Source organism: Lepisosteus platostomus, chromosome 12 (genome assembly GCF_059453375.1).
Source record: "Lepisosteus platostomus isolate fLepPlt1 chromosome 12, fLepPlt1.hap1, whole genome shotgun sequence".
Taxonomy (NCBI): Eukaryota; Metazoa; Chordata; class Actinopteri; order Semionotiformes; family Lepisosteidae; genus Lepisosteus; species Lepisosteus platostomus.
In genome coordinates, this window is record NC_142622.1 from 23,363,601 (window position 1) to 23,390,794 (window position 27,194).

General features: G+C 40.6%; 2 protein-coding genes and 1 long non-coding RNA gene across 7 annotated transcripts in view; 1 reads left to right on the plus strand and 2 right to left on the minus strand.

Moving 5' to 3' along the window:
* The window catches only part of tmem245 (transmembrane protein 245), a 35,722-nt gene extending 34,496 nt beyond the window's left edge, over positions 1-1,226 (minus strand). The window contains exon 1 of one of the 2 annotated variants that reach the window (XM_088601438.1): positions 558-1,226. In XM_088601438.1, coding sequence (XP_088457564.1) covers positions 558-1,172 — 615 coding nt within the window. In that variant the 5' untranslated portion in view covers positions 1,173-1,226. The remainder of the gene's footprint in view (positions 1-557) is intronic. The other variant, XM_088601439.1, reaches the window with a different exon arrangement.
* Positions 1,227-6,200: 4,974 nt separating this feature from the next.
* Positions 6,201-15,263, minus strand: frrs1l (ferric-chelate reductase 1-like). Its single transcript, XM_088601440.1, has 5 exons — positions 14,851-15,263; positions 12,306-12,390; positions 9,648-9,786; positions 9,250-9,496; positions 6,201-8,984 (listed from the first exon to the last, which is right to left on the minus strand). Exons 1-5 carry the CDS (start codon positions 15,053-15,055, stop codon positions 8,812-8,814), a joined length of 849 nt encoding a protein of 282 aa, XP_088457566.1. The 5' UTR covers positions 15,056-15,263; the 3' UTR covers positions 6,201-8,811.
* Positions 15,264-18,458: 3,195 nt separating this feature from the next.
* Positions 18,459-26,371, plus strand: LOC148651323 (uncharacterized). 4 transcript variants are annotated; one of them, XR_015925719.1, is made up of 8 exons: positions 18,459-19,269; positions 19,931-20,007; positions 20,163-20,274; positions 20,751-20,855; positions 21,516-21,592; positions 22,166-22,397; positions 22,552-22,659; positions 25,716-26,371. It is a non-coding gene; the product is annotated as an uncharacterized LOC148651323 (long non-coding RNA). The 4 variants fall into 4 exon arrangements; XR_015925722.1 differs by having other exon boundaries at positions 19,936-20,007; XR_015925721.1 differs by lacking the exon at positions 18,459-19,269 and adding an exon at positions 19,324-19,624.
* Positions 26,372-27,194: the final 823 nt, after the last annotated feature.

A 27,194-nucleotide genomic window follows, 5' to 3' on the forward strand; every position in this document is an offset into this window, starting at 1 on the left:
ACAGACCCTTAGCGTATAGAAGTTTTTTCCCCCCCTTATTTAAGCGTTTCCGAGACTTGCAGAAAAACTGGTATGCTATAATTAGAAAAGGCCGAGCTTTTAAAATACAAATCCTGTGCTGCTCTCGGTAGCTCCATTAACACTGCAAAAGTTTAATTTCCAACATGCCAAACGGCACTTGGAAAACGTGATTTTATTTCAGACCACAATCGCACTAAGTAGAATCAGCAAGATATACAGCCTATCTTAAAAACCATATGTAAAAACCAACAGATTGTAAAATGCTGGAGCGGCACAGTCACACGAACCTCATGCAAAGGAATAAAACAAGAGGCCAGTCCAGAGAACGCAAAAATAAATTATTTTAATAGACTCAAAGAACGATTTTGAGTAAAAGATGCGAACCACACTAAATATGGAATTTGTTGCTTTAACGAAGACGGCCAATTCTTTCCACGTGGCTGGAAGTGTTTGGGAAAATAAGTACGCCCCCTTCGCCTGCCTGAAAGGAATTGCGTGTTTACCACGGACGGGGGTGTGGCGCTCGCTGTACCTACCCAGGTCGCCTTGAAATAATCCAGAGCGCCGCAGATGATGTCGCAGGTGTGTCCGATTATAACCTGTATCCCAATCACGCTCCCAAAGTAGTAAAAGAAGCAAACTAGGGGGAGACCAGCCCCGATCACCAGCAGGATCTTGAGCTTTTCCAGCACCAAAGCCCCCAGCATCTCCACCACGTAGTTAAAGAACCACACCGGCAGGAGCAAAGTGCCCAGCACGATCGGCGTGCCGGTGTCCTGCAAACTGGACAGCCACGACCGGCCGATTCGGGCGAGCGAGTACTTAAAAGGGTGCAGGAAAGTGCCGCAGAGGACAGCCCACAGCAGTGGTCGTAGGAAGGCCTCCAGTATAAAGTACACCAACACGGCAGCCCCGCAGCAGATCGCTACGAAGATCATTGCCCCGGTGTTATAGAAGGCCTGCTTGATATTTTTGTCAAATTTCAGCTGCGGCGGCTGCATGAACAGCTGTGACACCATTCCTGTCACCGCCGGCTGCACCGTCTCGCTGAAGGTCACGGAAGGGGAGCGAAGACCGTGCGAGCTCTCGGGCTCTGGCTCCTGGGCTGCGGGCGCCTCACAGCCCGGCCCCGGCTCTTCCTTTTCTGCCATTTTCCCAACTGCTGTGGTATCCGTGGATACCAACACCTTCAGGCGGTTGTAACAGGATGTAGTTGGCACAAAGCAGGATGGGAAGTGTAGTGTTTTTTTTCTTTGCCCGAAATGCGGGACACATGTATTGACACATGGGACATAATTAAAAGGATTAAAGCGGGACACTTTAGACCAAATCTGTATTATTGATTTTTTGCACTCAAGACAGAATCTACAACCTGGTGCAAGTCATGCACGTCAAATGTACCACTTGTAATGCTTCCAACAATAATCATCACACCACATGCTAGCTTGTGACTAGCCAATTTATCACCTGCACTGCCGAAAAATATTCATCAGCATAATGAATTTCCCCGTCTGTGCACCTACTACCAAAATGACTATGATTTAATGTACACTTTATGCATTTTTTGAAGCGATAAGTAGTTCAGTATATTGCACTTACAGTGAGACTAATAAAATTATTGAACTACATCAGTGCCCCCAAAAAACTAGTTTCAAGCATCTGTTGGAAGACACATGTCTGAGATGAAATTTGTATCCTTCATTAATTTGCTAACCACTCCAGCCCATTGCAGAGCTCACACAGACATGCACACTTTCACACCAGGGCCAATTTCCCCAGAAGCCAATTTACCTACCAGTTTGTCTTTGAACGTCTGCAGGAAATCCACACAAACACAGGGAGAGCATTTCAAATCCACACCAGTAGCACCACAGGAATTGAACCCATGGCCCTGGCCCTAGCAAGGCACCACGCTGGTACCATTCAAAATGTGTAACATGTAATTCTCTTTTAAAATGGGTGCACAGAAGGATTCTGGAACATCTCGACAGACTACCTTCAGAAATACATTGTTGGAGTACCTCAAGTCTATAGTCCCACCTAGTGGCCAAATACCAGTGCAGTTCTTCAAAATCGTAGTGTTATTGTCAGAAGAAACCCTATTACTCATATTCTTTGAAACCATACACTAAAGTTCTGTTGGCATTTAGTTTGAACTAAAATTCTACAAGCAGAAATAATACTGTAACGACCGCGGGTTTCGGCACGGAATGGAGCAGGCATAGGTCTCAGGAAAAGGGGTTAAACAACACATTTATTAACTGGAACCGGGGAAAGGTGTACAAGGACAGGGGAGACAGCGATACGCTAACAGACACGGAAAGGAAGAAGCTGTCTCGCGGCTCTCCGTCCCGCCCCTCAGGCGCTATTCCCAGCCCGCCTTGCGTGCGCTAAAATACATTAAATTAGGAACAAGTAAAGGTTTGTTCTATGCTGATAAAAAGAAACACAATATTTCGGCTGTGGAGCCTTCTTCGGGTGTCACACTGGCAGAGCCAAAGAAGACTCCTATTCCGTGTTTCTTTCCAACACGGAATAAACCTTTACTTGTTCCTTTGCAGCTCTTTGCATGCTGACACAGCTACCCGAAACACATTAAATTATGTGATAGTCATTACAAGGAGATATCTATGCCCCATTACACTATTTTACTGGTTTGCACAAACATTAATATTGTAACGCAACGGGGGCTCCGGCGGGCGCCCTTGCCGCATTAGGTCGGCCCCTGCACCGTCCGGGGCTCGAACCCGGGACTTCCGCGTCTCTCTGCAGCGACCTAGCCCCGTGAGCTAAAGAGAGATCTCTCCGCAGCCCAGTAGCTGTGGTCCTGCTATCACAGGGAAGGGCGGTGACGTCACCCGCTCTGGTACGCCGGCTCTTACACAGCGCCTGTCGGCCGTAAGCGTTACACTCTCCCCCGCTTAAATCGCCGTCCCCGGCAAGGGCTATCCCGCCCCGCTTCTGACACCAATGTAACGCAACGGGGCTCAGGCGGGCGCCCTTGCCGCATCTGGTCGGCCCCATCCCGACTGGAGGCTCGAACCCGGGACTTCCGCGTCTCTCTGCAGCGACCTAGCCCCGTGAGCTAAAGAGAGATCTCTCCGCAGCCCAGTAGCTGTGGTCCTGCTATCACAGGGAAGGGCGGTGACGTCACCCGCTCTGGTACGCCGGCTCTTACACAGTGCCTGTCGGCCGTAAGCGTTACACTCTCCCCCGCTTAAATCGCCGTCCCCGGCGAAGGGCTATCCCACCCCACTTCTGACACCAATGTAACGCAACGGGGGCTCAGGCGGGCGCCCTTGCCGCATCTGGTCGGCCCCTGCACCGTCCGGGGCTCGAACCCGGGACTTCCGCGTCTCTCTGCAGCGACCTAGCCCCGTGAGCTAAAGAGAGATCTCTCCGCAGCCCAGTAGCTGTGGTCCTGCTATCACAGGGAAGGGCGGTGACGTCACCCGCTCTGGTACGCCGGCTCTTACACAGCGCCTGTCGGCCGTAAGCGTTACAATATATAGTTATCTATAAGAAGCTTCTTAATTTGTAACAGAAGTCAAGCTAAAAGTAAAGTTACTGCCATGTAACGTGTACTGGATAGTCATGTAATAGCAAAACCAGCTGAAAAAACAATAGTTAGATGCAGTTATTTATCAGTAGAATACTGACACAATCCATGAATCTTCATAACTGATACTGCCGCGTAGCGAAGATGTGGTTGGGAGCACAGGTGAGTCATTATGGGACGGAGACATTTTCATCAGGAGAGCCACATTCCTCGGATTCTCACAGGGAAATCACGGAATTGGCTGCACCTGGTGACTTTAGCTCCCTATGTAAGCGGTTCTTGAGGCAAGTAAGATGGACTTTCCACAAATCCTTGAGGTTTTAGGAAGCATTGAGTATAGTGGGATAACATTGATAGCAATCTCGGTCGGTTTCCGCGTTGGCACGCCGGGAGGAAGAAAGTTAAGCGCACCTGGCCAACCGGAATCGACCGAGAGAGGTTATTTGCCACTGCTATCTGGTGTGAGACGGTTACAGGTCATGTGAAAACTCCCTGGCCACGCTACGCGATAAAAGGGGGCACTTCAATATGCTGTTAATAAAAGCAGTGTAATCTCTTAACACCAGTGTCTCTTTGGTGCTTATTTGTAAACAATAATGTATTTTTCCTGCTTTTTTATAGCTATTTTTCCGTTGACCTCAGTGAGGAGAGATGTCACGGAAAACAGTCTTTACTACTTAAAGCTGGTAGACTTCTGCAGATCTCACTGTCCTTTCGTGAGATAGGACAGAGGTTCTTAATCTTTTTGAGAGTATGACCCTTTTTGGGGGTTAAAAATATTTCGCTACCCGCCCCCTTCACACAGATTTAAAAATCGTCACCCTGTATTAATTGTAAGCCTACTCACTTAATTTTTATTTATAAAGCACCTTTCATACGATGTTTTGTAACTCAAAGTGCTTGTTAGAAACAAGTTAAAAACACTTTAAGTAACTTAAAATAAGCAACAATAATTTAAAAGAACCATGCACAAACAATACAAATAGCACTGAAATTATATTTTAAAAATCCAGAGTAAAAAATATTTTAAGCTGCCGTTTAAAAAAAAAAACAGAGGGCCAGCCTCTAATATTACTATTCCACAGTTTTGGGTGCATAGTAGCAAAAGGCTGCCTCTCCAGTCATCATATGCTTAATGCTTGGAATTCCCTTTACAAGTCGTGTGCTTGGTGCACTGGCCTTGATGGAATTCAGAGTATGAACAGCTTCATCCATTACTTGTTTGAGTTCGGGGGGCATTTTCTTAGCCACGAGACCTTATTGATGAATCATACGACGCCTCCACAAAGCAAACGGAGCAACGGCCTGTACTTTCGTGACTAGCCCACTGTGTTTGCCAGTCATAGCTCATGTACCGTCTGAGCAGATTCTCACACACTTTTTCCAATCAATTTCATGGTCACGTACATATGTGTCCAGCAAAACAAAATGTTGATCGCCAGTGACATGCTCAGGAAGTAGACGACAGAACACAAAAGCCTCAATAATTACTCCCTCTTCACCAAATCTGGCGTAAACAAGCATTTCCGCAGACATCAGTGGTCTGGTCAAGTTGTAAAGAAAACTGCACACTAGATTTTATCTAAGCAATCACTTCCTCTTCCACGTCTCTTGTCATACGCCCACTGTGGTTAGACACGGTATCATTTGACACTGGTATCAATGCTAGCTGCTCTGCGGCGCTTTTCCCACACGATTGAAACCATTTCCTTAGCGCAAGGTAAGAAAAAAGTCTCACCTTACGTGTGTGGCTTCCATGTTTTGGCAATCCAGTTAGTTATGATAAAAGACAACTTAAGTGCCTTCTGGTTCACAGTGGTGGCTTTTTGGAGGGTAGATTGTTGGCCTCTTAGCTCCTGTAGTTTTTTCATTCAAAAAACTCAGGCGTAGCAGTTTAGGGGGCTTGAGGGTTTCCTTAGCCAACACTTCGCCACAAACCACACATAGCTGTCGTGCATTCTCTCCATCACTTGTCTGTGTAAATCCGTACTTTAGGTACTTTTTGTCTCATTGCTTATTGCGCAACTGCCCTCGGGCTACGTTGTGACCTCCTGGTTAAGAACCCCAGGGCTAGAGCATAGTAGCAGCTGTGAGAAGGCCTCAAGTGAAATGTACCCAATGAGCCAAAGCTTAAGAAAATAAACAAAATCTGTTAAGGTGGAGTTTCACATAAGAACTCTGTGAAGTGCATCTTTAAACAAAGGTTTAGGTGAAGGTTGAGCACATACCTGTAAATATCATGTTTCAGACATGCGCATTTTGTTTCTTATTGCTCTCTCCGTCCCATCTTCGTCCCATCTTCATCCCATCTTCGCCTTTGCGGCAGCTTCCTAGCTCATTTCTCATAAAAATGGGAGTTTCCGACTTGTCGATCTCTCAGCCAGGGTAGCTACTGTAAACCAGTAATGCCAAGTAAATTCAATCCTGGCTGTACTCCATTTTTAATAGGTTTTAACCAAATTACTGAACAACAATGAAGACTTTTATTGATGAAGACCCACAATACAGTCTGAAATCATCTTGAAAGTGTTGGAAATTACATATAATTTAAAAATAAGACAAGAAATTAAAGGAGCAAAATAGCGAGCATGGACAAAAAATAACAACAAAAGCAAAAATGTTGTAGCTTTTTTTTAACATGGAGTTTATTAGGAAGAAATGCTGCAAGTGAAAATAAAAACATTAATACATGGATGCAGTATCAGTCAAGCCTTACAGCACAACCAAACTGGCAGGCTTACTCTTAACAAAACCTCAGTGTCACTGGCCGCCCACTCTCCATATGTTGAGAGCTGTAGCCACAATGTACCTGATAGTTCTAGAGCTACAGTGAAGCACTTTTACTCCCTATTATTGAATGGATTAAACAATTTCATGTTGATGTACATTAAATGACCAGAACTCCCACAGACATGGGCACAAAAAAGTAAATCCTCTTCATCTGTACTGCAATTTCCTAGAATTATTTGATATCCTATTATTTTCTGACTCTCCTCAATGTACTTTTACACTTCAAGGTTTTACGTATTTGAGCTCTGTCTGAAAGCAGTATTGCATAACCTTTTGTTTTTAATACTGAATTCACAGAGAAACTAATACGCACATATATAATCTCTCCCATTTTCTCCAGGCACATTTGGACTCAAGACATACTGTAACTGTACATATATCTCAATAATGGGACAGCAAAACCTATTTAAGTTTCACCCGAAAGGAAAAATAGACGGCACACATGATTCAGTAATACAGTACAAATCTTAATTATCAGATCAATAGTCTACACATTCTGTAAGAGCCAAGTAAGCTTCTTCCTGTGAAGCAATTACTTTTCTGAATCCAACTGTACTATAGACTGTTTCAACGGACAGAATGTTCTGATTCATATTCCTGAACTGATAAAAAAAATCACAAAAATTCACTTTCTATGTCACAGAATATAAAGGGGAGACAGTGAACTGATTATCTTTTTAAGACAGAATTCTTCAATTCTGCAACAGCTGTACCCATGCTTGGTACCATTACCAGCAACGTACAAGGGATTTTATTATGCAAAACTAATCTTTTCGTTTGACTTGATTTTCAGCAAATCAACTGCCATACAAATGCAGTAAACAAAGCAGTAACCCAGATAAAATGAATATTTTGTCAGGAAGAAAACAAAACCCTGTCTTGTCACTCAGTAAAAACCTTAATGATGGGCGTTATTAACACTAATGACATGCTCACTGCTATCTCAACATTACCATGTTATTTTTCTTATGGATCCTAGATTGTACAGTTATGACAAAAGTGCAATATTCCTGAAGACCAATGGTCTGACAATGCACCTTAGTTCACTGACTAGAGAGGCATATTCAAGAGAACCATGATGGGCAAAATAAACATTGTAAATAACTTATATTTTCCCTTTAAAACAACACATGTAAGGAGTCGTTCATCAGCTTTGCTGTATATACAGACGCCACAAGGAAGCTACTATTCATGTGAAGTATGATAAAGGTACAGTATAATAAGTTATTTATTAAAGTAAAAAGTAGTTATTTGACTTTATTTTCAATATTTAAGTATTCCTGATACATTCTGCATCTCATTTTTCTGTTATTTGTTAAAGTAATTTGCAAAGCAGGCATGGGGACAATGACGGGGTAACATGAAATGCCAAAAAGTAATTTTTCTAATATGGTTTTCAAATATTTTAGCCATCAAACGTTTTTAAGAACATTAACCATTCATCTTGTCAGCTGCTTGTTTAGGGTGTTCAGTGTCCCTGCAGGTCAGGTCGGGGACTTAAGGCAGCCCCCTGGGTTGTTTAGGCCTGGATAGAGAGCAGCAGCGGTCATAATAACATCAAACGCTTTGCATGCTCCTTATATCTTCCAACATCAGAACTGAGACTCTTCTCAGGATCCAGCCCATCAACGAAGGTCAACAATGAACTGAACAGTGAAGCCATGGTAATATATATATATTTCATTTTAAATGTTGGATTTCTATATCTTGAAATGGAATGTTATTCTGGCTGTCCTTCATCCCACGCCTTTGGCAGTTTACTCTGTGGTAATATATAATGCTAGAGTAGATTTGTCTTCACAACATGAAACCAAGGACCATTTGTGCCTAAGAATGTGGGCACAGATATCACAAATGAACCTATTAGAAACAAACCAATTGACTCTGCACAGGTTTATAGACTAGTTTATCGTCAGAAATAGTGCAAAGAAAAAAACAAAACAGATTACAAATATGAGCAAGGCTGAAAACGGTTTCACACCATGTTCCTGTACCTGCTGAAACCACCCAGATTCACTGCTGTCGTTCATCAGATTTTCTCAGCTGCGGTCGCACCCTGTCTGGACCCATCGTAGAACAAAGGAGAAACGTGAAAAGGATGGAACTGGCAATCATAGCATCAATATAAATAATAAATACAAAAGCCAGTGCTGCAGCGTACCATGAAGTAAGGCCAAGGTCACTAAATCCAACACCAATGTAAACGTATCGCCTGCCTCAGAGAATGGCCCAGAGAACGAAGAGTTCATTGTGCATTATCAGTTAATGGTTTAGTTAGATGATGGTGAAACTACAATCATTTGCTTCCTAAGCAGTGCCCTTCCTCTTCTCCAGCTTATTATTACATGGCGCCTTCCCAGAGCCACCCCTGGGCATTGGCGCACAGTTGTTCTCAGTCCTGCGTATTATTGCTTGGCCCCTCCACTTTCGTAGCGGCCAGGCTACGGCGTCCCCATCAGCAGATAGAACGTGAGCGCAACGATGAGCAGCAGACAGAAGGGGGAGGAGAACGTCTGGTACGCAGCCGAGGGCATGAAGACGTCCTCGTAGTTGTAAATGCTGATCATGTGATCCGACACGGGCGGAGAGTCAATGTCGTGCCTCGTAATGGACCCTGTGTCAGGAAAAAGGGGGCGAAAGGAAGGGGGGTGACATAGAGCAAATGCGAAATCACTGGAACGTAAATCCCAAATCCTCAAATGAGACGGTTTCTTGAAAATGAAATTCGGAAGGGTTATTAGGGAGGCTGATGTGGATGTGTGTGGAGGGTCTGAGGACATGACTCTACGCCGAGTCTCTGTGAAGTCTCTGTGTGCTGAGTGCATGCTGAGCCTGTACTGAGCAGTGGGGGAACAGATGGAGGAAAGCCCCCAGCTCACCTTGAATCGCTGGGCCCCAGGCAAACAGATAGTACCAGCTCAGGTGCAGGTCAACGAGAGTCTCCTCACGAGGGACGTAAACTGGCCTCTTGAAGCGGCACGTCACCCTGTTGTTCTCGAAGATGCCCTCCTCATCCCGCGCTGGGTTCCTCTTGATCTCCTTGGCCCACTGGCCCACGTTGTAGAAGTGGTGGATGCGAACCCGCCCGTTGTCGTCATGGACGCAGGCCATGACATCATCCCCACCCTGCAGGAGAAACAGCATGCCACTCCTTGCTATGCAAGCCTCGAAACTGCTGCAGCTCGGCTTGTTTTTTTAGCTAGGGTGTGCCAATAGCTTTTTAATGAAGACACCCATCACAGAAAAAGCATGCTCATCCAAGTTTTTAGATGCTTACCATCTTCTTGTCTGACGAAAACCCCACTGCTACCCAGCCATCAGTGTCAGCACTCAGCTCAAATTCCACGTCTGCTCCAATTCTGCGGTAGCTGAGGAAGTAATCACAGGTCTCTGCATCGCAACCTGGTTTGCCATACCTTTAGAGTAAAATAACAAGAGCGATTATGATAATGATTAAGGTCCCAGAATTTTACTATTTTGTCCCACCATGGTCCCAGGATTCACAATAATGCCACACAGGGCAATGCACTTGGGTTTTTCCCAGTAGTAACACTTTGAAGAGGGGAAAACACCAGTAATTTTCTCTTTTTTTCAGTTTTATTGAGTAAAGGGAATTCCTGTGCTGCTGCTAGTGAATGTGAATGGATATAAATACTTCTCCTTTTTATCACCGCATGTAACATTTAGCACCTTTTCTCCTGCAAGCTTTTCTTACTTTAGCAATATAGAAAGGCTGCATGAAAAAAAGAGCAGTTCCTATTAGAAAAGTATTAAAAGTCATGGTTTTCTTCTGAAAACGTAACCAAGTTATGTAAAATCATGTAAAAAAATAATGGACACAATTATCATGTCACAATTTAAGAGTCTCACACATTATTACAGGCATCACAAGTTTCAGTCATTCTTGGAGTGCTTATTTTGTGCACATTATTCCTTCATATGACATAAGTATATATTAGAAAACATTCCATGAACATACAGTACTGTTACAGCTCTTGTGACTGTTAAAATGTCTTTCAGAATCTAAATACAACAGGTAACACCTACCGAGTGTCAACATTTGGAAGAGGTGTTAGTGGGGCCAGCAGGGGGCACTCTGCAGACCATGTGGGTCCTAATGCCCCAGTATAGTGACGGGGATACTATACTGTAAATGGGTGCCGTCCTTCAGATGACACGTAAAACTGAGGTCCTGACTCTCTGTGGTCATTAAAAATCCCAGGGCATTTCTCGAAAAGAGTAGGGGTGTAACCCTGGCGTCCTGGCCAAAAAAAGTTCCCATTGGCCCTTACCAATCATGGCCTCCTAATAATCCCCATCTATGAATTGGCTTCATTACTCTGCTCTCCTCCCCGCTAATAGCTGATGTGTGGTGAGCGTTCTGGTGCACTATGGCTGCCGTCGCATCATCCAGGTGGGGCTGCACATTGGTGGTGGTAGAGGGGAGTCCCCATTACCTGTAAAGTGCTTTGAGTGGAGTGTCCAGAAAAGCGCTATATAAGTTTGAGCAATTATTATTATAATTATTAACATTTCCAGTTCCATGATCTAAGCAATCGTAAAAATGTCTTTGGATTACCTTAATTAAGTTTGTGGTAAATGAATAACAGTGTCATCAACAGTCAAGGAACACTTCATAATACAAGCAGGCACAGAGAAGCAGGGAGAGGGCCAACAGTAAGAGACAGGTGGAATGATATGGGACAGAAAGACGGAATACAAGAGCTCCCTGTCCCGATCACCCAGAAAAATAGATTGAGTTCAGTATTTGAACCTTGTTAATAAAGCTTTGCATTCTGTTGTTTTTTACTAAACTTTAATTTATTTCTCAGTTAAAAACAGCCTCCCCTGATTAGCTGATTTTTAGAATGAGGGGATAGGTTCAGAATAAGGGGATAGGTTCCTATTTGTTTTGTAGCATCCAGGTATACAGAGAGAGATTTAACTGTAGGTTAACTGTAGGTTGTGTTCTGTTTAGCTTAGAGGGTAGCTTGATCTTGATCCTTTGTAGGCGTTATATAAGAGTTGAATACTTTGTAAGAGTTTTTCTGTTTCTTCTGGGCGGTTAGGACATAGGCCTTTGAAACTCCTTGTTAATAAATTTGTACATACCATAGTATAACCTGTGTATTGTTATGTTTATGTTGTGTGTTGTTTAGTGTGTTTATTGTCAGTATTAATCAATGTTTGTTTTGTCAGTATTAATAAGTAGTTGTTTAACCCAGTGTGCCTGAATTTTTACTCCTGTCAGCAAAGCTAAGCTAGAGAACAATAAACTCAGGTGCCTCCGATTATAGCACCTGCTTGGGTACATTTTTGACAAAATCATGTCAAAATCCCCCCAAAATAAATTGGGGATTAAAATTATTTAATTTAATTATCAATTAATCTGCTTGGTTATTTTCTGCTTTTCACTACTTTAGTAAAACCCCTGTTTGTAACAATATGCAATACTTCTACTACAATCCTGCTTGTCTGACTAGTGGCTCTGTAGCTAAGGATCTACACCTGTGGCTGGAAAGTTACTGGTTCAAATCCTGTAGCTGGCACAGGAATCTTACTCTGTTGGGCCCCTGAGCAAGGCTCTTAACCCCAACTCCTCCAGGGGCTCTGTACAATGGCAGACCCTGCGCTCTGACCCCAGGCTCTCTCCCTGTCTGTGTGTCTCATGGAGAGCAAGCTGGGGTATGTGAGAAAACAAATTCCTAATACAAGGAATTATAAAGGGTTAATAAAGTGATGTTATATACAGTAAATGGTTTTAAATCTACAGAGATTTTGCGTTATATTACTTTCTGAGTTTTTTGTACAAGATTATATAAAGATTGCATTTGAAAACTAGCACGTGTAATTCCAACAGAATGCATACAAATATATTTCACTTGCACAAATGTTATCAAATGGAAAAGGTCATTTAAAAGCTTAAAAGTCCTACCTGAAGCATCCTTTAGTTATCCCACAGTCACTCACTTTGATTTTGGCAAATGGATCTACTGGTGGGGCAGTAGGAAAGGGGTAACCTACAAAAACAAAAAGCATCAACTTGTAAGATATCATTATTCTGTAACAGCCGCTGTGTCCCCAAATGTTTGAACATTAACACTTTAACAAGACAGACGTTCTTTGAGAGGAAACGGAAACTGATTCAGTGAAAACTGACAAAAAGGCAAATCTGTTACAGCAGACAAACAGTAATTTCCTCAGCAATTCCAGAAAAAAACAACAGAACTCTGAAGTGGATAGATGGTTTTAGTCTCTCGTAACATTTCAAGCACCACAGTGGCATTTATTCTAGTTAACAGTAATTAATTCAAATATGATCAATATTATTTATAGGTGGCATGGTGGCGCAGTGGTTAGCATAACTGCCTTGCAGTGCTGGAGTCCTGGGTTCAGTTCCACGCCTGGGATCTATCTATCTTTGTGGAATTTGTGGGTTTCCTCTGGGTGCACCAGTTTTCTCCCACAGTCCAAAGACTGGGAAGGTTCTGGGAAACCTGAACCTGGTGTGAGTGTGCACCCTGTGGTGGACTGGGATCCCATTCAGGGTGTACCTTATCTTGTGCTCATTGTGTGCTGGGATAGGCTCCAGCTCCCCCCCAACCCTGAATTGGATGAAGTGGTTAGAAAATGAATTGGATGGATGAGTGTTGGTGGGAAGTGTACACCATTGCTGACAAGGCCTTATTTTCACAATGAATAAAGCTTCTCATTACCACTAAAGCATGTGTGATTTGAAGATGACTCCCGAAGGATCCTTCAGAAAAAGGACTGGATGAGGTTCTTGGATCAATAAGTTCCTCTCAGACACAGGGAGCTGAAAAGTGGAATATTTTTCCATTTATGGTAACATCTACTGTTTACTTTTGTTTTCTATTAGCATATATACTAACAAAATATGGAGTCCAACTGCAAAACAAAGCAAAAAATTAACTGATTTTGTCAGTGATACCCCTACATCAGCCACCTGCAGAAATCTGTAATGTTTTTTACAAAAACACCCTTTGGTAACACTATTCATCTCTCTCATCCCCCAAAAAACAGTTAATCCCACAAAGCCGGAAAGAAAAATACATTACACTGTGCCACAATTGTTAACAGACTCTCTTGGACCGCCAGATCAGCAGTCCTCTGGGAACACGACCCCCTGCATCCATGCAATCTGGAGAGAATTCTCTGTCCAAATGAGTTTAGAGCACAGAATTTAAAAACAGGCTCTTCTTACAGGGTCACCAGCCACCAGAAAAACAGAGAGACCAAAAGAAAGTACATGGTTTCACAGAAACAATGGAAAGATTTAGTATGGCTTATCCCTGGGATACAGAAGAAGAAACGGATCTTTAAAAATTATTTTATTGTACACCTAGGATTCACATGGCAGACACGTATGTGTACTTGATCAGCATATCACAGTGTAATTATTAAATATTTAAAGTGTTTAATCTGGAATGAAAACAAATCTGTTTAAATCTAATAAGAATGGAGTACAATACTACACAAATTCAATACGACGGCAAAATGTTTATTTACTATTGCTGTGTTTCCCTGCTTATTTCAGGACTGTAGTAACATGATATTATGCATAGAAACTAACGTTTATAATACAGAGCACAATTGAAAAGATAAAATTATTACTGTAGTTGTATTTATGAAATCATACAAGTATAAAAGGTGTTATGTTTTTTAACTTATTCTATTTGATAGAAACAAACATCCCATACTATTTATACCCCAAGATATTTTTTATTTACATAGTGTATATGTATAGTATATAACACGCAGGATGTGGATAAGAAGTCCTATGAACACCTTCATATTTTTATAACCTAAAAGCACAATAGCAAATCAAAGAGGCACGGGTTGTGTTACTGTACCTTGGCTTTGTACCGTTAGACCGAAACGAAACGCAATTTGTAAATTAAGTACACCTGCATTAATACATTAATATATCTGCTGAAGAGCAACAGAAAGGAGATACTAGACTAATAATGCTGTTTCTGGGGAGGCCAACTTCGCAGAGCTCACAATTGGCTATGGAGAGTGGAAAGCTATGCGAGTTGCTGACCAGGGTGCTGATAAATCAGCAGTGGGCAGTTAAAGTATAAATGTCTCATGCTAGACCTTATGTTCTGTATATGTATTCCTTCAAATAAATGTGATAACTGTCAATAAATCTACAATTACCGAGCAGGCCGTGATTTGAACAAGATGAAGCTTATCCAACCGCGGTTCTGATTTAAAATGAACACTGCTTCAACATAAAAAAAACAACAAACAAATATGCGACGTTTTTTTTGCACAGAGATAATTTATGATAAACAAGTTGACCTTATTGAACACCACTGGCTCTTAATTAAAACATCTTAATGATACTTAAGATATTCATCAAAACTGTTCTGCTCATAATAAACCGATGAATGCGCTCGACAAATATTTGTTGAATGAAAGGAGTACTTCGCGGAGCAACAGAAAACGAATACCTTCATCCGTCAAGTATCTGGACTCGAAAAACTCGGACGCAAAGGTGCTGTAGGAATCCTGGTGCGTTTCTTCGTGGCCCGGCTCCCCGTGGTCTCCGCGGCCGCTCCGAGCTGCGCTATCATCGGTGGGGCTAGAAATCACGCCCCGCCGGCAGCTCGGGTACAGGAGGAGAAGCAGTTGCAGCAGCATCCACAGGGCAAACATGACACAAATGGAACCGATTCTAATTAAAAAATACTAGGTAGAACGAAAGCTCAAAAATTCATTTAAGGGATGTTTTGTTAAAAAAAGTGCATCAGGTCTTTCTTACATGGCAACCCCACAAGACAACGAATTTCATTTTGAGTGATTTAGTCAACCAGTAATTGCCTGTACAATAAGCCACTCCGATTCTGCGTAAGGGTAAGGGGCACAGTGTACGCAGGAATAAATGAGTCAAAACCAATGCAGAATTAGGGGGATTAGATATAGAAACAGTCTGGTTTAATAAAGCGCTTAAGAGCCGTGAGAAAAAAAGACCATTTATTGGTTCAGTTGAATACAGCCTTCGGTACAATTTGAAATGTGTTAGGTATCATTAGAAAGCAAAGGGGTATTTTTTCATCCCTTTCATCATCCCACCCCCCTCTCAAAAATACAGATTTGTACCTTTATGAACTAAAAGGGGCTCAGCCGGCAAGTAAATCATGTCTGCTTAAATTTCTGTGGTACTTCGGTAGTCTAGTGTGTCCAGAAAACAGTAACCTACAGATTGTCTTTATTTAACCGATTTATTCTGCATTTCAATAATATTGGATTTAGAACGACTACAGACTGAGATACAGCTCCCAGATTTCTGGACAATATCCAAAATTAAACACATCAGAGAAAGCAGCGATGTGGTACTGCAATAACAAAAATTGGGAAAATATGACAAAGTACGATTCCTCCCTCAGGTAATCTACGTAATAAGTGCTAACATTAAAACGCTATATTAAAACGAATATTTTTTTAAAAAATTAACATACTGTACAAAGAAGATGTCGCTTCTTTGTACCCCAAAGTGATGTAAACAGTAATTATATCGTGTATGTTGGGTAGATTTTGTACATCTGGTACTGTATACTGTACATTACAACCCACTGTACGCAGTGTATTTGAAATAAAGCCGTAGTTGGAAATAATGCAAGTGTTATGATTATATGATCTATAAAAAAGTAACTACAGTATAAATTCCGCCAAAACCTTTAGAAAACCAAGGTGATATTTATAATAAACTATTCTTTGTGATTGATTAAGTAAAATCTTAATATTACATAGCAATAGTGCAGTGTTATTGGAGGCTAGTGTGATAAATAATAGCTACAGTATGCAGTGGCATTGAGCACTGAAACGAAATGTTGTAGCAATGTTACCGTAAAACCATATCAGACATTTTCAGGTATGGGTTATTTGACCGTTTTTATAAGTTCAGAATCAACAATAATTGGGCTAAGTACAATGTAGTACATCACATTTATAAAATTGTTCTGTATAAAGACCAGACTCTGATACCACAGAGGTACGAACCCATTTTTCCAAACGACACGACATATTTCTGATGTGTTTTTCTTTGGATTTTGCTTATATACAGTACCAGTTTCTCCCCTCGATCCCAAATATAAGGTCTACTTTTTATAAGGCTTTATTTATGCAATATTTTATTTATTTTATGGTATTCATTGCCTTCCATATGTAAGAATATGTGTACCATTAGGTTGTTGCTGATATTTAACACAAATATTTGTCACAAAGCTTTTATAGAAGTCAAAAAGTTTAAATTATCCTCAAAAATAAAAATGTACTATTACAGTATTACTAAAGTACTAAATAAGTCTCCCTTGTTAAGTCTACACATTAGTTTAGTTTATGAACATATATACATATGAAGATATACTCCAACATTATTCTATGTGCCCAGATAACATGATACAAACATTTTCAATCTGATCCCCTAATCAGTGATGACATTAAGCATTGTAATGGTACTGTAATTAAATCATTGTGACTTGATTTTTGGGAATGTATTTAAAATAAGCAGTCATGGTCATAACATAACAGCTACTCTTATGATTAACTTCACAGATTAGCATGAGATTCTGTCCTTCCATTTTCTAACCGCTTTATTCAATGCAGGGTAAGAGCCTAACATGGCCAGCAATGGGCACAAAGTGTGATACATCCCTAGATAGGATGCCAGTCAATTGCAGGGCACACACAGATACGAACACACTCACTCAAACCAGGGCCAGTTTTTCCAGAGGTCAATTAACCTACAGTACCTGCATCTTTTTGTCACTATTGTCATCCCTCATCTAGAGGGCGCTCTGACCCTTCTGTGTTTTTGGTTCATCATCACGTACACCTGTCCCTGAATTCACTACTATTATTTAAACCCGGTGCTCCGGAAGCTTGGGGCTCTGCATTGGAAGACGGACGCCTGGAGGCCCGCCTAGCTTCAAGTCACCCTTAAGGCATAGGCTTCTGAACAGCATCCTGACCAGCTGAGTCCAGGGCTTGGACTGAGTCCAGGGTCCAGTGGCCTCGTCACTCCATTTTTAATTTCCTACTTCCTTGGCCTCGCTCCTGTTTTTTTTAATTGTCTTGTCTTGAATGGATCACCTGGTTTTGGATTTTGGACTGCTTCCCAGATTTCCTATGTTTTTGGACTTGTTTGCCTGTGCTCCCCCATTGCACCTGATCACCATCGGCACCTCCCCCTGTTCGCCATCCCTTCCATTCCAAACCATGTTTTTCCCGTAGCCCTTTTCCAGTCACTACCAGATTATACTGTCTGCACAGGGTCCTAAATACTAAACAGGAGTCAGGACCGGCTCCAGTGACATACATGGTCACAAACAAGATGCAAGATTTGTTACAAACAATACACCAAAGAGAAATGATTGGAGAGATTCTTTCACCCATGGTACATGAATATTATAAAACATGTCTTAAAATGTGTTTTAGCATTCAGATTTATATAATTATCAAGGAATGGTGTGCTTTATAATTCTTTAATTCTTTGCTATATTGCAGGGGTGGGGAACGTCCGGCCCACGGGCCTTATCATTTGGTCTGGCCCTGCCAAGGCAACTGCAGGCGGGACTCGAAATTCAATAAATCTAGGAGCTTTTTTCATAGTAACGTAAATTTATATTAAGTGAATCATAATAATAACGTTCATTTTGAGGGACAAGCAAGGAACGTCCATTATGGGATAGACAGGACACATACGAGTACATGATGGGACAGACACGCATGCTTCTCGTCGGCTGCCAAGGCCCGTCAGCCTGTATTGCGGTGACTCAGAGGACAGTCAGTGCCAGGCAGGCTGGGAGTGTACACGTTGCGAAAGTGTTAACACACTGTGGCGAAACTACGGCGATCCGGTGATGATGAGACGAGATGCGATGAGATGATTCCTCGCGACGTTGATGACCTTGCCTCCGCTGATTGACAACGATGTTGTCGACTTCTTTGTCGACACAGATGATAACTCCAATCCAATTTTTATCCACACGTCCACGATCAACAATCCTCGCAAAAACTGAATCTCAGATTAAGATTAAGGAAATTACAGCACACAGAGAAGACCTCAAGAGTCGATGATACAAACGTTGGATATGTTCCAAATCCAAGATGCAGGATTAAAACAGCGATCAAAGCAAAATAATCGCGTCGCTGGCGACACACACACTGGATAGTTATTAAAACTTAAGTGGTGTGACATCCTACAAATGGCGACTACAAAGAAAAGAAAAGTTGATGCAGAGTGTCGATCTTTCCAAGAGAAATGGACAAATTATTTTTTTGTGGAAGTCAAAGGCAAACCTGTGTGCCTAGTTTGTGGCGATGCGTTAGCAGTAATGAAAAAAGCCAATCGAAAGGAATAACACGGTGCATTTCCCCACTCTGGAAGGACAAAAGCCTTCTACGACACTTGAATATGCTGGTGAATGTGCGAAACTAATTGAGGCATTTAATGAAAGATTCAAGGATGTGAAAAGTAAACAAATGGAATTGAACATCTTTGCTACACCGTTTAATGTGGAACCAGCTGATGTGCCTGATGACCTACAACACGAAATCATTCGGGTGCAAAGCGATGATGAGCTGAAAGCTAGGTACCACAACCTCCCACTGCTTGAGTTCTATAAACGTTACATAAGCAATGATGAATTTCCCAGTTTGAGGAGACATGCATTGAAATATGCATCTGTGTTCGGAACAACTTACTGGTGCGAGCAGTTATTTTCAAAACTTACCATCACCAAGAGTTGACTGCGCTCCAGAATGACCGACGCAAACCTGGAAAAGCACTTGCGAGTAGCAATATCATCAATACCAGCTAACACCACACGCCTCACCAAAGAGAAGCAGTTCCAGCCATCGCATTGGGGGTGAGTTAATTAAATGTTTGACCAAATATAGCAGGCTAATTTTTAAATCGACAATTTTGTATGGCCCGCGAATTATGTTATAAATATCCAAATGGCCCTTGGCAGAAAAAAGGTTCCCCACTCCTGCTATATTGGGTGACATTATCAAATTGTCTGCGGTGCTAGAATGGGTAGGCCAGCGCAGTCCAGTGGAGGTCTGATGATTGTTTAACTGTAGGAATTTCAACGCAGTGTTGAAATCAGTTTAGATTTCTTTCTCCATTTCATGAACAGTCCCAGTGATGTCATTTTACCCGCACCTCGCGGCACACACAGGCTGTTTATTTTCAAAAGCAAGCGGTGTGCTCGAGAAGAGGTGATTGATTTAATGTCTGTTTGTAATTTTCGACTTTACAAAAAAACAGGTTTAAATAACTTTTTTTTAAGCGGAATGCAATACCGTGGATGCGAACGGAACCGAGGAAAAATATAGGCTTCTGAGGAACGGAATTCTAATTACTGGTAGTAATTTACATTTTAATTTGAAATAAAATAAAATTAAAGGAATAAATAAAAGTTTATTATATACGACCGGGTATATGTTTGGTTTTAGCTAATCTAGCAATTGTTGTCTTAAAAAACGCGATTTCTTATTGATTACGTTCTTGTCTGTTCAATTCAGTGTAGGGGCTGCTGCACTTGGAAGATAACCCTGAAGGTGACTCTGAAGTTAACTGCCAAGAAATGAAATCCACAAAGGTACTGTACATGTATAGTGGTCGTGGATTTGATCATAATTCGCATTTTTAAATACAGTTGTGTTGTATTGTCTATTGTGTCTGAAACCTCTCTGTTTTTAAAGGGGATTTTTAATTTTTAAATATGCAAGGTACTTATTAATCGTGTGGTTTTAGGAAAACTACGACAACCTTAAACTTCAAATTCCCAATAAAGTAGGGGAAACGCTGTCAAAAACCGAGAAAGTGCGTCCCAAGGCGAAACCGCGTTTTGACTCGACTACAACAGGTAATTTTCTTTATCTTAACATTGCTGAAATCTGTTTGATTTTAATTCAGAAAAGTCTTTACAGTTGTAAAGTGCTGTTGTACAGTATTTTCAGTACAAATGTTGTCATTTATCTTGTGTTGAATTATTTTGGAATTTTTATTATTCTTGATTTTACAATTCCCAAGTAACTCTATACACAGTAACAATACACAGAAATGTAGTAATGTACTGTACATCAGCCTGCTCTTGCTAAAAGCTTTAGACTGTTGTATACCTGTAATTCATAATCAATGGTATGGTTAGTTATTTTTTAATTTAATTTAAAGCCACAGCTTACTTTCAGCACGTGAATTATATCAGTGTGTATTATAGCAGTCTGAAAACTCGATTAATTTGAGGTTAATGCTTGTTTTATTTTAGTTTTGTTTTTTACAGTGGTCACAAGAATAGTTTGCAATAATCCATGTTTTTTTTTAATTGCCACAACGTGACAGGGCTGAGTTCCCCTAGACTGTCTGTCACTCATTGTCGCACTCAGAGAAGGCATTCCACTGTCAGCTTGTCCGGCTGGACTCGGGACACACATGACAGCAAACCTGGTAAGAAAGAACATGGGGACAGACTAAAACCAATGACAAAATGGAATGCCTGTAGAGTATAATTGAACAGAAAGAAAAGCAGCTCAAAGATTATGATCCCTCATTCAAGTCTTAAAACCAAACATTCTGTTTCTCGTAAATTTCCTATTTTACAAAATAAAAGTGTAAGGCCAAAGAATGTCTGTTCTTTTCAATGGAATGATAAACCAGGAATACTGAATTATAGAGAAACAACGAACAATTCGAACAATCACAAACTTATATTTTATAATTTCTTCCTCAAACCTTGAAAACTCGAGAATAAGATTAGTTTTTTTTTACCTACAGTTTGCCTGTCCCCAAAAAGGGTGACAGTTTTTGAAAATATTCAAATTGCATCAGAATTCATTTATAATTTCTCCATGCCTACTTGAAGTTGTATATCGGTGGGATCTAAAAAACAGACCTATTCTGAAAAACTGTAATCTCATTGAGCCAGCAGAGGGCTTTATCGAGGATGTATTGGGGAAAATGCATCGTTTTTCTTTCTCTATTTTAAGTGGAAAAAAAATAGACTGGGTAATGCTCCTGTAGAAAGCAGTGAATACTGATTCAAATAAGTCAATCCTTAGAAAAAAGCAGAATTGCTTTGCAGTTATTTTTTTTCTTCTTCTTGTATAGCAAAGAAAATCTGTAAGGCACCTGTTAAAAGGCCAGTTACCAGGATAGCTTCCTCTAGAACAGGGACTGCCATTCAGGTAATAGTTTATACGCATAGCATCACAAATGTTGTGTGGTTTGTGTACTAATAATTTTTTATTTGTTTTATCTTCCATTGTATTTTGTATAACAGTATATGTTAAATTAGTTTTTAGACTTCTTATGTTTTATGCAGAGATTGATGATATCCTCACATGGAGAGAAAAAAAAAACTAATTTTTCCAATATTCACCTACCCCTTATATGACCTTCTCAGCTATACGGTTTTCTTAAAGTTAAATACACGGAATAAATACACAGGAATATAATTGTAGAAATTAAAGACATTTAAGTTAAATGCATTAAACACTTGAAGTTTAATGCATTGATGAGGATATTCTATCATTAGTTAATTATATATTAGTTGAGCAAAAGCTTGGGAAATGCAAAGAAGCCAGTCTTGTTGGTCAGAGTTCGACAATTGCAATTTGCTCTGATTTCCTGCCATTAACACAAAGCAAAGAAGAAAACATTCAGCAGTTTCTCAAAAGAAATATGTAATATACTTTACTGTATTAACATGCAATAGTGTGCACAATATGTATTTGAATAAAATATTTTCATACGCTTAGGCTTGCAAGAAACTCGGTGAAGTTCCAGAATGCAGTGTTTCTCATGCTGCTCAGTGCAAAGAGGGCTCTTGTGCTTCCAGTCACGTCTGTGATGATACAGTTGAAACTTTTGAAGATTTTCAACAACAGGTTTTGAAAGTTCTTAAGCATGAGGGAGAAAGCCAATGTCAGGAACACAGAGGATCCAAAATTCTGAAGACTGGCAAAAATAATCTTGCTGACTTTAAACAAGGTACAATATAGTTGAAAGAACAAAAGTTTTACGGAATGAACCTTGTGATGTTCTCCTTTTATTCCCTTTAGTCTTTCAGTTTATTACATGACCATAAAATCTGTAAGAGCTTTACCCAGACAATGTAACACTTGACTTTAATTTTTTTTTAAAGATACACTGCCCGATCGTATCTTGAGACCACGCAGAAGAACGAGTTACAATTTGAGAAGAAAGGTTTCGGACAACATGGAGAAAAAGTGGTTAAATAATGACTACCTAGGTGAGTGTAAGTGCAAAATACTGCATATGGGAAACAAAACTCCATATCACAGGAATATAATTATTGCTAAAGTGAAGCAGACATGCAATGAAAATAGCCTAGGTGTTTATATTAACTCTGCACTTAAGGCCATGCAATGGAACAGTAACCATGTATCAGAAATTACAGTATGTACAGTATATGTAGTTCTTTTTGAAAGTATTCACCTCATGCCAATATTGTCATACTTTGATTAATTAAAAGTAAGGTGTACATATTCAAATGAAGTGGCTTTAATTATAACTGTAATGATCAAACTCAGCACTTAAAAATATATATATACTAATAATATAGAAAAGGAGGTTGAGTGGCAGAAACTTCTGCAAAGACAATATATAAATTTTACGTCTTATAATTATTCAGCTCCCCTAAGTCAGTACTTGTCCCTTCAAACAAGAATTATTCCTGCTTTGTACACAACACCGCCACCTAGGAATTATAAAGGGTGCTAGACCCCTTATTTGCCACAGGATCTGTTCATCTCCCAGAATTACCAGTGCATGCACCAGCAACAGACAGCCTAAAGTGCCCTTTTTATTTTCTAGTGGTTAACAGCGTTTGACGGTGTCCACTCAACACACATTAATTGTAGTTCATTATAATACAAAACCAACTCTAAAACACATCCATTTCAGACTGGCTGCAAGTACCCCATTGGACCCTCAACAAATGTCCTAAAATTATTTAGTCCTTCAGTTCTGTCCTCTATGAACTTCCTTAGGTATCTTCTCTGGTCCTGGCTGTCCCAAACAATGTGTCTCCAGTGTTCCCTCCCTCTACCCTGTTTGTCCCAGAGTCCAGTTTGGGATAGAGGGGGGAGAAACACGATAATGGGGTCTTCCTCCACTGCTCCCAGACTCTGGGAGACAGTGCTGTGTGTGTCCTCTCCTGTGTACAACTACATCTGATCTTTACCAAAAAGCCAAGAAGCATCCTCTCCTGGGTCCAAACTGCTGTAGTCTGTCCCGCAAGAGCTCCTTTTTCCAAACGTCCCAGTTCAGTCTTCACTGGGGTCTTTTAAGCCTTCTTGACAAAGGCTCCTGACTCTCCCCCACGGGCAGAAGCTTTGTGCAGGGGCAGAGTCAACTATCCCGGGCTGTCAGGCCCCCTTTCAATCACGGGTCCAGTCAAACTTGCTTGCAGCCCCACACATTATCCCTGAATGGTGTGGCAATGAATGGTGCTTACTGTATGTTAAGAGTGACATTGATCAGGGCAGGAAATCAAGTTCAAGTTGAAGGTCACGTTTATTTGTCATTCCAGTCATATACAAGTATACAGTGGAACGAAATATCGTTCCTCCTGGTCCACGGTGCAAGTACAGACAGGACGGACAGGACACTGACAGACATTATAGACAGGATACACATAGTGCAAAGTGCAAATTACAAAGCAATACATAATACAATATACACAACACACTGGGAGGATTTAAACCCTGTTTCTGGAATTGGAGTGGGTGCGAGTAGATTCCAGGATGTTGAGGAGCCTGACAGTCTGTGGGAAGAAGCTGTTACAGAGTCTGGTGGAGCTAGCCCATACACTGTGATATTTTTTCCCAGATGGTAGGAGGGCAAAGAGTTTATGGGAGGGGTGGGAGGGGTCATCTACTATACTGGAGGCCCTGTTTAAGCAGCGTTTGTGATAGGTGACAGAAATGGAAGGGAAGGAGGCTCCAATGATCTTTGGAGCCTCCAATGCAATCATAGCTAAGATGTCATTGACCCATCAAGGCAATTCTCATCCAAACAACCCTAAACACCCTTAACTGCAATAACAGCTGTCCTTATACGATCATTAGTTTTTGGTTTTATCATTTTGGAACAGATTGAGTCGATTGTTACATTAAAGTCCTGTTTGAAGGTGCCATGATTGCAATCTGAGATGGCAATAAACTCTCAAATATTTTAATAGTATACTATGTCATTTGGATATGTTAAAATCAAGGAAGACAATACAGATTCTCAAAATCCTGTTTTAATTGCTCCATTAAAACATTGTGTACACCTAAGGTCACTACATTAAAAGTACATTATCAGGAAAGATTCCCTAGGGATGACAACATGAAAGAACTGCTTTGTGAATGCTTGGAATATTTCTTGGGCTAGGTTTGGCTTAACCCACTTGGTTAACTGGTAGCCTCCTGGCCACAGGATGAGGAAGAGATGAAATGGGGTGGCTGCCAGTCGCAGATGGGGGTTAGGAAGGATGCTTAGGACAAATGTGAAGGGAGTTTGTGTTTGATATACCGTATATAGCTCATTTTGTAATGATGGTGATTAAATACAGCTGTGAGAGATTGAAGTGTTATCCCTCCTCCCCTTCAGTTAATAACTTCTCTTTATGAAAGCCAATGAAGAAAAATCCCAGAACTAAGATGCACCATTAACAGAGAAGTTCAAGAGATTGAATATTGCTATCTTCTAAATGTTTGACTATTATTTACACAGTCCTATTATTTTAGGTTCATTACTTAATCACCAATCTAAAAGCACCTTTGATATTTGTATCAATTACTACCAACATGGTAAACACAATGATCTACATGACTTTATCCTATTAATGAACTTAATGAATAAGCATACATTTTTACAAATTACAATGTCTATTTAAAGCTGATAGTCTGATTATCTCCTTACACAGGGGTTAGGGTTTGTAAACCTTACTGCAAGCAAGATTTATCATCTGTCTCACAGTTACTTAGCTCTTGTAGCTACTGTATAAAAACTCACATTAAGGTTTGGTCAATCCCAGTGTAATCATCATTTGTGACCCTTAAACAGTCATTACTTACTAATTATATTATACAGTAGTTATTAATTTAACATACAGTATATAGTTCAGGCATTCAGAGTAGATCAATTGATATACCTGTAAGTATAAGAGGTGCATGCTTAAGTTCAGTATTAAAAGATACATGCATCAGTTAACACCCATTATAATTCATTATCTGTATGTACAGAGATTCAAAGTTTCTTCCACTCATTCCATGTCAAATCTTTCCATCTTCTTTCTAGACAATCTGGTGCAAAACAATGAATTCTACCCCAATTCTCAAAGGACATATCCGGAAGAGATCCCAGAGAAATGGAGAAAGCAGTCACCAACTCCATTAAAATATAGACCCCAGTTTCCTGATCGCACAGGCTCTGCACTATTAGAGAGTAGTAATTCTGTTGCGCCTGCATATTCTGAATTTCAGCATTTCTATAAAGATTTAACTGGAGAGAATGCCCATCACCATGAAGAATGTTGGAACACCCCCATTAGAATTCACAGTGGAGAGCCTAGCCAGAGCATCCAGTATTCAAACAGTGTCGGTGAGACTGAACTCAACATTGTCCAGCAGTCACTCTGTGGAAAGAATCTGAATGAAAGGGATGAAAACAAAAAGAGTATAAAGAAAAAATGTCTAGGAGGCATGCTGTTTTTCTTAATCATAATCTTTTTTATCCTACTGGTGTTTTATTGCCAATCAATATTAACCATGGAAAATGATAATTTTGATAGGAAAAACAATGGGTAATATAGCCAGTATCATTAAATTAGATTTGCACAACATTACAGGTATCTCTACCAATATTATTCTTAAGTAGTGCATCATCATTTATTGTTTTTTTTTCTGTTGCTTTAAAAAGTTACTGTACGCTTCAAAATAAACACATTTTCCATCTTTCTGTTTCTGCTGAGGCTTTTCTTTTAAGTAGATAAACAGCTGTTACAGATGCAACAGGTAATTACAAAGAACAAAAATGTACTTTATGAAACATTCAAAATGTTATCTCCTTAAAGGTTTTTGCTTTTTTATATTTGTTCAAGTATGTGAATATTTACATTTTTATGTAGCTAAGTTTCAGGGCAAAGTATAACACTTGATTTAAAAACTGCTACTGATGTTTTGAATTTTTCTTTGACTATTCTGAACTAACCAGGTGGATATTAAATTACAGCTTAGAAGCAAATGTTACAAGTAGTCTTCAAGCTTTTGCATCTTTTAGATAATGCAGTGACATATTTCAGTTATTAATTTCATGTTCAGCCACATCACCCTGCATCTCTTAACTGGCAGCCCACTAAAGCAAAGCAGGGTTGAGCCTGGTCAGTACTGGGATAGGAGACCTGGGAAGCTATGGTTGCTGCTAGACGTGGTGTTAGTGGGACCAGCGGCTGTGGCTATGTGTGGGTCCTAATGCCCTGCTATAGTGGCGGGGACACTATACCGTAGTGGGCGCCATCTTTCAGATGAGACGTTAAACCGAGGTCCTGACTCTCAGTGGTCATTAAAGATCCCCGAGCATTTCTCAATAAAAGTATGGAGTTATCTTGTTGTCCGGGCCAAATTTCCCCCCTCGGCCTTTACCGTGGCCTCCAAATTGTACCCATGTATGATTGGCTTGCACTTACCCTACGATGGACTGGTACCTGGTCCAGGGTGTACCCTGCCTTGCGCTCGTTGCTTGCTGGGTAGGCTCCAGCTTCCCGTGACACCGTACAAT

Excerpts from the sequence above, each read along its gene's own strand:
- frrs1l (XM_088601440.1), bottom strand. The coding sequence starts at position 15,055 with ATGTTTGCCCTGTGGATGCTGCTGCAACTGCTTCTCCTCCTGTACCCG. Across the intron at positions 12,391-14,850 it reads CAGATACTTGACGGATGAAG|GTTACCCCTTTCCTACTGCC; the intron begins GTATTCGTTTTC and ends TTGTTTTTGTAG. Across the intron at positions 8,985-9,249 it reads CTGGGGCCCAGCGATTCAAG|GGTCCATTACGAGGCACGAC; the intron begins GTGAGCTGGGGG and ends TTCCTGACACAG.